At 41.8% G+C, this 12139-nt stretch overlaps 1 protein-coding gene across 1 annotated transcript in view; it reads left to right on the forward strand.

The window, feature by feature from the left end:
- LOC126481121 (glycosyltransferase 25 family member) overlaps nucleotides 1–12139 on the forward strand; it is an 851320-nt gene that overhangs the window by 693172 nt on the left and 146009 nt on the right. Inside the window, exon 7 of the mRNA XM_050104655.1 lies at nucleotides 278–335. Within this exon, the coding sequence (XP_049960612.1) occupies nucleotides 278–335 (58 nt within the window). The remainder of the gene's footprint in view (nucleotides 1–277; nucleotides 336–12139) is intronic.

Genomic DNA, 12139 nt, shown 5'->3' on the forward strand with positions numbered 1-12139 from the left:
GTCGGATTCATAACGCGGAGGTCGCTATATTACACTCGTAAATTGCCTCGTAAAACTGACAAGTGCTTTTAATTTCAGCAGTTTCAATCAGAGTTGCTGTATCAATTACTGGCGCTACGTTATTGCTTTGCATTTCTCATCAACTGCTGGCGTGCATATTCTAAACCGTATCGGTGGCTTCCTGCGGAAATGAGGTCGAGAGCGTCTAGAATAAATTGTTGGCGATTTGGTTGACTGCCCTTTGTGACTAATGTGTTAATGTTTTCTTTGTTGGCAGGCCAATGACGATGGGAGAAGTGGGATGCTTCCTCAGCCACTACCTCATATGGAGAACGGTATGAATGCACAGAGCTCCTGCTCAGTTTGCTTTGCTTGTTTTATTTGTGTAAACAATTGTCTGCTGGATGTGTTTCTTCTTTAATCTATGAAACTTCTCGTAAATATGCAGCGACCGTGCTATTGCGGTAATAACTGGCGTAAAATGCAAATCATAGTGTACACAGAAACCACGTGGGTGGAATATGTTCAGCGGTGAATTGTTAGGAAGGTGAACAGGCTACTATAGACTTCGGAAAGGGCTAAAACTGGAACTGAGTCTGCTGGCGCTTTTGGGACACAACACTAGCTCGATCTTGATAGTACGAGAAGAATGGATTTACAGATTCATAACTGAAAAGAAATGGGAAAGGGGAGGGGGGATCTTAGATCATAATCACACTCTACAAAATTCGAATACTTGGGTTTACTGTGCTGTGAGGGGTATCTTGCATTCACACGGGTCAGTCCCAACTGCCGTCTACATCCATTTACGCAAAGCCACTCGTTCTGAGTTGTTAACTCCTACTGCTAGACGGAGTTATCCGAGATATGAAGCAGATTGTAATCGACGTGGCTACTAACAAACTGATACAGACTTTCAATCTCGACGTTATTTCATTGCCTTTAAGATGTATGTAAGTAATTGGGCCTCATACCGTCGTTAACCATATTGATGAAAGTTAAAACATGCAGCCGTTAGAAAATGGAGGGAAATCCTACAGCCAGTTTTGATAAGAAACGAAAATATAAGAAACAATCATGGAAAAAAATGTAACGTTATTCTACAAAAATACCACATCGTAAATGTACAAATGGCAAGAGTTGTTGTTGTTTCAAGGAGAAACCTTTGAGATGTATTACTAGATAAAGGAGTGGAAACAGCGCTGTGGATGAATAAGATCTGACAATGAGTGTGTGTTGAACTATTTGCTCAGTGCAGGTTTCTGTGCGAAAAATGTTGAAATATATTTTGTAATCAACTATTGTTAATGTCAAATCCAAATAATTTAAATGACGGAATTTGTTTTTGAGAGCTCACATTTTTTTTCGTGAAGTTCGTTAGACATTCTGGACAGGTGACCAGTGCCGTTATTAGGTCTCTGTAAATGATCAAAATGGTATCTACATCCGAGAAGGATTGACACGGACGGCGTTTTACATTCATATCAGATTCAGACAGTAAAGATCTGCTGGTAGTTCGCCATACGCAAAATGTAATGCATTCTAATCTTGCGAGAGGAAGTCTAAAAGCGTCTTCTTCTTACCTTGTTCAGCTCAAAAATATATTTAAAACTACCACATAACTTCATGTATTTCTTCCTCCATAAACCTAATAAATGCTACTGTTTCATCGAACGTGTGTCTCATCGCGACTTCTCACACAACTCACATCCTGAATTGTTGTTGTTGTTGTTGTGGTCTTCAGTCCTGAGACTGGTTTGATGCAGCTCTCCATGCTACTCTATCCTGTGCAAGCTTTTTCATCTCCCAGTACCTACTGCAACCTACATCCTTCTGAATCTGCTTAGTGTATTCATCTCTTGGTCTCCCTCTACGATTTTTACCCTCCACGCTGCCCTCCAATACTAAATTGGTGATCCCTTGATGCCTCAGAACATGTCCTACCAACCGATCCCTTCTTCTGGTCAAGTTGTGCCACAAACTTCTCTTCTCCCGAATCGTATTCAATACTTCCTCATTACTTATGTGATCTACCCATCTAATCTTCAGCATTCTTCTGTAGCACCACATTTCGAAAGCTTCTATTCTCTTCTTGTCCAAACTATTTATCGTCCATGTTTCACTTCCATACATGGCTACACTCCATACGAATACTTTCAGAAATGACTTCCTGACACTCAAATCAATACTGGATGTTAACAAATTTCTCTTCTTCAGAAACGCTTTCCTTGCCATTGCCAGCCTACATTTTATATCCTCTCTACTTCGACCATCATCAGTTATTTTGCTCCCCAAATAGCAAAACTCCTTTACTACTTTAAGTGCCTCATTTCCTAATCTAATTCCCTCAGCATCACCCGACTTAATTTGACTACATTCCATTATCCTTGTTTTGCTTTTGTTGATGTTCATCTTATATCCTCCTTTCAAGACACTGTCCATTCCATTCAGCTGCTCTTCCAAGTCCTTTGCTGTCTCTGACAGAATTACAATGTCATCGGCGAACCTCAAAGTTTTTATTTCTTCTCCATGAATTTTAATACCTACTCCGAATTTTTCTTTTGTTTCCTTTACTGCTTGCTCAATATACAGATTGAACAACATCGGGGAGAGGCTACAACCCTGTCTTACTCCCTTCCCAACCACTGCTTCCCTTTCATGTCCCTCCACTCTTATAACTGCCATCTGGTTTCTGTACAAATTGTAAATAGCCTTTCGCTCCCTGTATTTTACCCCTGCCACCTTTAGAATTTGAAAGAGAGTATTCCAGTCAACATTGTCAAAAGCTTTCTCTAAGTCTACAAATGCTAGAAAAGTAGGTTTGCCTTTCCTTAATCTTTCTTCTAAGATAAGTCGTAAGGTCAGTATTGCCTCACGTGTTCCAGTGTTTCTACGGAATCCAAACTGATCTTCCCCGAGGTTGGCTTCTACTAGTTTTTCCATTCGTCTGTAAAGAATTCGTGTTAGTATTTTGCAGCTGTGACTTATTAAGCTGATAGTTCGGTAATTTTCACATCTGTCAACACCTGCTTTCTTTGGGATTGGAATTATTATATTCTTCTTGAAGTCTGAGGGTATTTCGCCTGTTTCATACATCTTGCTCACCAGATGGTAGAGTTTTGTCAGGACTGGCTCTCCCACGGCCGTCAGTAGTTCCAATGGGATATTGTCTACTCCGGGGGCCTTGTTTCGACTCAGGTCTTTCAGTGCTCTGTCAAACTCTTCACGCAGTATTGTATCTCCCATTTCATCTTCATCTACATCCTCTTCCATTTCCATAATATTGTCCTCAAGTACATCGCCCTTGTATAGACCCTCTATATACTCCTTCCACCTTTCTGCTTTCCCTTCTTTGCTTAGAACTGGGTTTCCATCTGAGCTCTTGATATTCATACAAGTCGTTCTCTTATCTCCAAAGGTCTCTTTAATTTTCCTGTAGGCGGTATCCTGAATTATAGGGTAAAAAATTAAAGCAAACTGCTATGTAATTCAACTACTGCTTTCCTCTGTATCTTGTGCTTTACCTTTAGCACACTGCGATTAGCCGTACTGAAATGGTCCGTTTGCATTGAGACGTCAATGTGATGGTTTCTCGCATCATATTTGCTTGACATGGAAGTAGTAAGATAACGAAGTGTAGAACTTTTTGTGATTGAATGTACCTGAGCGTTCATTTGGTACGTTTGGTTCCCCACCCACTTTTGGAAATACGGCCTATTGTATAGCTCGCTTCGTTTTTTCCGAAGCACTTCCAGTTGGGAATATTATTTCGTGGATTTAATCGGTTCTGGAATTTGCATTGTGCCTTCCTCGCACGGGGCATGTTTCCGCACCAAGAAACGAGCGGGGACATCACACAAAATGTGCTCCTCAAAGTGATTTACGATTCTGGATGGCTACATCTGTGGTGCAGACACCACAGCTTATTTACGGAAGTGGACGTTTGTTGCATTAGCGATCGTCGAAGATCAGCAGAGAAATCTGCGTAGAAGATTCTGGACGCATCGGCGGATTAAATACCGAATTTCTGGTAACAAACTAAGTACACATCTATATTCTGCAAGATAATTTACTGTACGTTACAGAGGGTACTTTCGGTACCATCATCTCCTCGCCCCTTCCTTGTCACCCCCCTCCCTCCCCTTCCCAGGTCCAAGGGGGCTCACCATTTCTTTTTGTGAGTACATGCTTTTCCAACACGAGGCCCTGGTCCTTGCAGTGCTACTTCCCGTCTTATGTTGCAAGTCCACCCTTCTACTATTCTTTTTTCCTCTCTGTCTTTCCATTGTCTTGTCTTCTTGCTGCCGACTATGCCTTAATTTGTGTATGATTTTCGACAGTCATTATTTTTCTCTTTGGGCACGTTCTTCAACTGTATTGTCCCCATTGTTGCCATCAAGTACCTACACTGTGGTAGCTACCTGACCATGCTGGGATTGCACTATTGATGCCTGCACTGGAAAATCACTGTGTATGCCAAAGAGTTTGGAGCAATGAGGTGTGCATTTTGTCCGTCATGTTCAATGGAGACTATAGGACAAAAGTGTTAATACTGGCCTTTGAAGGCGACTCATTGCCTGAAAAGGTGATGGCGTATCAACGCAATTTGAAAATGTATGTTCCCCTTCCCATGCGGTGCTTCAAGTGCATGAGATTTGGGCAGATGTCTTCATATTGTAATGCCAGCCCCATCCTTAGGGATTGTGGGCGTCAGTTTGTAACCTCCCCCTCACTTAATGACAGTGAAAAATTAAACCGCGTGCACCTAATGGAAATTTGGGAAAATCAATCGTTACCGAAGTTAATTTGTTGGCAAAGAGGGAGGAAAGGGTTATCTAAATGAAAGGAAAAATGCAAATGAAATTGGTGGAAATTAATTTTGAAAAGGGGTAAAGTTAATAAAGAGAGTAAATGTGCGGTCGTTACGTTAACAATTAATTGGCGTTAATTAGATATTTGAGATTTTGGGAAAATTACGGTCGCCAGTCCCATGGACAACTACTATAATAACTGAAAATGAAAGATTAATGCACATATATTTAGCACTAAAAGCGTGGCAACTGAAGGTTGACATGTGTTGTGTGAAAACTGAATGTTTTTCAGAAGTAATAAATTTCGCTACGCTCTGACTTAATTTAGCAAAAGAATTAATAAAACCGGAAAATTGAAAGTTAATTTAGTGACTGAGATTAATAGTGAACTTTGTTTCTGAAGCACTTCGAAATTCAATAAAATTAGGTTAGTCTTCGGCTACCTCAACAATAATTTCAAAAACTACTTGAATCTACGCAATTTAGAAATAAGAGATTTAACTTTGAACTTGAATTAAATGATTCTGAACAATTAACAATAGTATAATTTAGTACGTACCAAGCTGAGCTGCAGCCACAGGTAAGCTAAAATCTGGTAACAAAACTCGTACTCTTAATTTGTGCTTGTGTAATCTAAATATTGTAGCCAGCTATGAATACTTTAAATGAACTTTGAAATTAAAGCAGTGAAATCGAATGATATTACTTTAATGCTGGCATTTGAATTTCAACGACACTCGGGTTCATTCCGGAAAAGGAAGGTAATCCATTTGGCACAATGAGCAACAGAGGTTCATGCTAAGTTGCTGTAATTTCGTGAGGCAACAGTTTGAAAAAGCTGAGGTCTGCCATACAATTCTAAAACTTTATGTGCTTTTAGTCTTCCTTTTTGGTTGATAGAAGGTTTGAAATCATCGGTCGGGGAGGTGGCGACAGTCACTCATTGTCGGCCGTCGCTGTTGCAGAAGCTGGATGTTGGCGCGCCTTCTTCTCGACACGGTCACCAGGCGAAACGGGCTCTTGATGTGCGCCAGCTAATGCTTCCCGTCCGCGACACCGTGTCAGAAACTATCATAGCAAGTCGAGCGCAATTACATGCTGCCAAATCCCGAAAGCGCGGCAACTCGCGGGAGCGTCACACAACACACCTGTTCCACCGCCCTACTCCAGCCAGACCCATGCTCTGCCCGCGCTCACGCGGCGGAGTTAACACTACCAAAGATCCTAAACACTTTGGTTCTCCACACGACCTATCGATGTAATCGTTCGATAGCATAGTTTTCCCTAGGCAAGACCCAGCGTAAAAATGCAAGTAGTATTTACAAAACAAACCAATTATACATCGACATAAATGCATATATATATATATATATATATATATATATATATATATATATATATACAAATAGTAAAACAATTACAATATATAAAGACATAGAAATGTCATATCTTCAGGTAACAAAATAAGGAAAAAATTTACAGTACAATAGATGGAAATAAGAGGATATGCATTTCCGGCGTTACAAGTTGCACGTTAACACTCCTTGTACTGCTCCATCGATTTGCGTCATTCGTGGTGAGCATCATTCCCCATGGCCACTGGACCGCACCATATTCCAAATAGAAAAGAAAATACAAGGATACAAGAATTTGACCGTCTCACTTCAGGAGACGAGAAGAAATGTGACCATCTGCGTCCTATAAGTATGACTGTTTGCTACAGCTATGACAAAGTCATCCTCTGTAGTGACAATGCCCTCACTCTTTGTGTTTTCTACGGCAGGCCCTTGGGGCTGCTCGAGTACTCTAGCTCGCCTGGCGGTTGGGGCCATCTTCCTGTTTCTTCCACACCCACTCTGGAAGCACTGAGTCATCAACCGTTGGGGATGTCAGTCTTCAATCCTGCTTCAGATAATCAACAGACTCCCCTGGCTTTTCTCACCCAGAAGGATCCCTCAGGATGCTCCCCATCCAAGATTTTGCTGATCTGCAACCAGATATCAGCCAGTGGCTGAATGAGCCACAGGTTCCTGGTCGTGAGTGTTGACATTCCTCCTTTGTCCCTGAAACTGGAAGAGACAAACCCTTGCAAACGTCGGAATTATCCAAAGACAAAATAGACAAAAAGATCTCCAGGATGAAGTATGTTCTGGTGATCCCCATGACACTGGATCTCACATGTTCTGATTCTGCACCAAAGTTGAAGGTCCTGATGCCCCTAATTCATAACCGATGTATACTGATGCTATGCACATGCAACTAGTTGTAACTGTTGTTTCTGGGGCGTGACCTGCATCGTTAGTCCCCCTATGCCCCCACAGGATACTGATAGCGTGATCTCCCAGTGGAATTGTATCGGTTTTTTCCGTCACCTGGCTGAGCTATGAGGTTTCTTATGAGTTTCCCTGCTTTCTTCATTGCCCTCCAGTTAAACAGGCACCCAGCATTGCACCTCCATGGCTGTCGGGGCTATTTGAAGAATTGGACTGACTTTAACAGAGTGTCGGGTGGAGTTTGCAAAAACTTTCTGGACTCTATCTACAGCAAAACACTACCACTCAGTACAGTTTTGAAGTTTAACGTATTTATTTGACACCACAAACGGTCGTCAAGCTACAGCCACTAAAATAATAAAATTTTTGAAAGGTTACATTACTAATTTCGACGCACTTGAAATGTAGCCTCTTAAAAATTTTATTGTTTTAGTGACTGTGGCTTGACGACCATTTGTCTCGCCTAATAAACATTACAAATTTCATTCAGTTACACTACTTGTGGGCAGTTACGTCGAAATACAAAAATAATTTCGCAAGCTTTGACTGTATGAGAATGTGTCTGGATTTTACGATTTTGAACGTACTCGCACATCTTCCTCCTGATGTTGAAGTGTCTCAGAAAGAGTTGTCTGTGCTGATTCCTCAATCCTGTCTCTCCCCCTTCCCCCCCCCCCCCCCCCCCCCCACGCACTCTTCCTCATTTTGAGATGACTTTAATGCCCACAACCTTTTGTGGGTTGTAAGTGCGACCACTGAGTGCGGTAAAGCTGTCGAAACTTCGCTCACAGAGTTTGATCTTCGTCTCTTGAATGCCGGTGCCCCCACAGTGTGGCTTATCGATCTTATTCAGCCACTGATTTTCTATTTGGAACCCTGGACTTCTCTCCATCCATTGGAAGTCAGTGATGACCTGTGGTAGTAATCAGTTTCCAGCTGTCCCATCCCACGCTCTGCATCACTCGCCTGGGTGTACACACCCAGATGGGCTCTAAAAATGCCAACTGGGATGGCTTTGACTTCTGCCATCGCCCTTAACACCCTGCTATGTGAAGGTACCGATACAACTGTCCCGAGCACATTTGGTGCGCTTCCAAATTTAGCGTGGTCATTACACGTTGTTGGTGGGCTCTCCAATGTCATAAGTGAGATCCATAAATGTAGCAACTCGTATTCTTTAACCGACTCTGTGGTTGGGATTGCCACCTACTAATACGACAGAAATAAGAATGCTGGGAACTGTATTTTACTACCGTTGAACTGTTTATCCCGACTTCAAGTGTTTGGGCAAATGTTGGATGCCTCTAGGGACACAAGTCCCCCGCAGGTGTTCCTAGTGCCTTTCTTAATGTTGTCTACATGGCACAGATGCTGTCGCCAAATTTTTGCTCTGGATTATGCTTAGGCCTCAAGAGAGTTGTTGTTGTGTTCTTCTGCCCAAAGATTGTTTTGATGCAGATCTCCATGCAACTCTATCATGTGCAAGTCTCTTCATCTCTGGGTAACTATTGCAACATCCATCCTTCTGAATCTGCTTACTATATTCATCTCTTGGTCTCCCTCTACGATTTATATCCCCCACGCTTCCCTCCAGTACTAAATAGGTGATCCCTTGTTGCCTCATAATGTGTCCTAGCAACCGATCCCTTTTTTTAGTCAAGTTTTACCACAAATTTCTCTTCTCCCCAATTCTGTTCTGTACCTCCTCATTAGCATGCTTCTGTAGCACCATATTTCAAAATCTTCTATTCTTTTCTTCTCTGAACTTTTCATTGTTCATGCAGCACTTCCATACGTGGTTACACCAGACAAATACTTTTATAAAAGACTTCCTGCCACTTAAGTCTATAATCGATGTTAACAAATTTCTCTTCTCCAGATACGCTTTACTTGCCATTGCCCGTCTCCATTACCCTCGTTTTGCTTTTGTTGATATTCATCTGTTCGTCTCATATCCTCCTTTCAAGACACTGTCCATTCTGTTCAAATGCTCTTCCAAGTTCTTTGCTGTCTCTGACAGAATTAGAATGTCATCGACAAACCTCAAAGTTTTTATTTCTTCTCCCTGGACTTTAATCCCTACTCCAAATTTCTCTTTTGTTTCCTTTACTGCTTGATCAGTATACAGATTAAATAACATCGGGGATAGGCTACAACCCTTCTCGACCACTGCTGCCCTTTCGCCCCTCGACTCATATAACTGCTATCTGGTTTCTGTACAAATTGTAAATAGTCTTTCTCTCCCTGTATTTTACCCCTGCCACATTTAGAATTATTTTAAAAAGGGTATTCCAATCTACATTGTCAAAAGGTTTCTCTAAGTCTACAAATGCTATAAACGTAGGTTTGTCTTCCCTTAATCTATATTCTATGAGAAGTCGTAGGGTCAGTATTACCTCACGTGTTCCTACATTTCCACGAGGTTGGCTTCTTCTAGCAGTGTTTCCATTCTTCTGTAAAGGATTCATATTAGTATTTTCAACCGTGACTCGTTAAATTAATAGTTCGATAATTTTCACACCTGTCAGCACCTGCTTTATTTGGAATTGGGGTCGTTATATTCTTCTTGAAGTCTGATGGTCTGAGGGTGTTTCGTCTATCGCATGTATCTTGCCCAGCAGATGGAAGAGTTTTGTCATGGCTGGGTCTCCTAAAGCTATCAGTAGCTCTAACAGAATGTTGTTTACTCCCAGGGCCTTCTTTCGACTTAAGTCTTTCAGTTCTTTGCCAAATTCTTCACGCAGTACCATGTCTCCCTTCTCATCTTCCTCTAAATCCTCTTCCCTTTTCATAATATTGCCCTCAAGTACATCTTCCTTGAATAGAACCTCTATATATACTTTCTACCGTTCTGCTTTCCTTTCTCTGCTTAGGACTGGTTTTCTGTCTGAGTTCTGTGTATTCATACATTCTTTTCTCCAAAGGTCTCTTTTATTTTTCTGTAGGTAGTATCTATCTTACCCTTTGTGATATGTTTCTACATCCTTACATTTGTCCTCTAGCCATTTCTGCTTAGCCGCTTTGCACTTCCTGTCAGTCTCATTTGTTACACGTTTGTACTTCCATTCGCCTGCTTTATTTGTTGTATTTTTATATTTTCTCCTTTCATCAATTAAATTCAATGTCTCATGTGTTACCCAAGGATTTCTACTAGCCCTCGTCTTTTTACCTACTTGATCCTCTGCTGCCTTCACTGTTTCATCTCTCAAAGCTACCCATTCTTCTACTGTATTACTTTTCCCTGTTCTTGTCAATCGTTCCCTAACACTCCCTCCGGAACTTTCTACAACCTCTGGTACTTTCAGTATATCCAGGTCCAATCTCCTTATATTCCTGCCTTTTTGCAGTTTCTTCAGTTTTAATCTGCAGTTCATAACCAATAAATTGTGGTCAGGGTCCACACTTGCCCCTGGAAATGTCTTACAATTTAAAACATGGGTCCTAAATCTTTCTCTAACCGTTATGTAATAAATCTGAAACCTTCCGGTATCTCCAGGTCTCTTACACGTATTCAGACTTCTCTCATAGTTCTTAAACCAAGTGTTAGATATGATTAAATTATGCTCTGTGTAAAATTGTACCAGGCGGCTTCCTCTTTCACCCCCTTCCCCAATCCATATTCAACTACTGCTGCTCCTTCTCTTCCTTTTCCTACTGTCGAATTCCAGTCCCCCCATGACTATTAAATTTTCGTCTCCCTTCACTATCTGAATAATTTATTTTATATCATCATACATTTCCTCAGCCCCCTCCTCATCAGCAGACTTAGTTGGCACATAAACTTGTATTACTGTGGTGGGTGTGGGTTTCGTGTCTGTGTTGGCTACAATAATGCGTTCACTATGCTGTTCATAGTAGCTTATTCTCATCCCTATTTTTTTTACTCATTATTAAAGCTACTCCTGCATTACCATTGTTTGATTTTGTATTTATAACCCTGTATTCACGTGACCAGAAGTCCTGTTCCTCCTGCCACCGAACTTCGCCAATTCCCACTATATATATATCCTTAACTTATCCGTCTCCCTTTTTAAATTTTCCAACCTACCTGCCCGATTAAGGGATCCGACATTCCACACTCCGATCCATAGAACGCCAGTTTTGTTTCTGCTGATAACGAGGTCCTCCTGAGTAGTCCCCGCCCGGAGAACGGAATGGGAGAGTATTTTACCTCCGGAGTATTTTACCCAAGAGGATGCCATCATCATTTAACCATACAGTAGAGCTGAATGCCCTCGGGAAAAATTACGATATAATTTCCCCTTGCTTTCAGCCGTTCGCAGTACCAGCACAGCAAGAAAGTTTTGGCTGATGTTACAAGGCCAGGTCAGTCTGTCATCCAGATTGTTATCCCTGAAACTACTGAAGACTGCTGCCCCTCCCCAGGAACCACTCATTTTCTGGCCTCTCAACAGATACCCCTCCATTTTGGTTGCACCTACGGTACGGCTATCTGTATCTCTGAGGCACCAAAGCCTGCCCACCAACGACAAGGTCCATGTCCATGGGGAAAGGGGGGGGGGTCTCCGAGTATTCTCAGCCTGCATGTCCTCAAACAGCGGGTGGAGCGAATTCACTTATGTTTCACTTCGCATTTTTTTCTTTGAGTCGTCAGTCTTCTGACTGATTTGATGTGGCCCGCCACGAATTCCTCTTCTGTGTCAACCTCTTCATCTCACCGTAGCACTTGCAACCTACGTCCTCAATTATTTGCTAGATGTATTCCAGTTTCTGTCTTCCTCTACAGTTTTTGCCTTCTACAGTTCCCTCTAGTACCATGGAAGTCATTCCCTGATGTCTTAACAGATGTCCTATCATCGTGTCCCTTCCCCTTGTCAGTGTTTTCCACCTATTCCTTGCCTCTCAGATTCTGGACAGAACCTCCTCCGTCCTTACCTTATCAATCCACTTAATTTTCAAAATTTGTCTGTTGCACTACATCTCAAATGCTTCCATTCTCTTCTGTTCCGGTTTTCCCTCAGTCCATGTTTCGCTACGATACAATGCTGTGCTTTAAACGTACGTTCTCAGAAATTTATTCCTCAATTAAGTCCT

The sequence above is a fragment of the Schistocerca serialis genome, chromosome 5, assembly GCF_023864345.2.
Source record: "Schistocerca serialis cubense isolate TAMUIC-IGC-003099 chromosome 5, iqSchSeri2.2, whole genome shotgun sequence".
NCBI lineage: Eukaryota > Metazoa > Arthropoda > Insecta > Orthoptera > Acrididae > Schistocerca > Schistocerca serialis.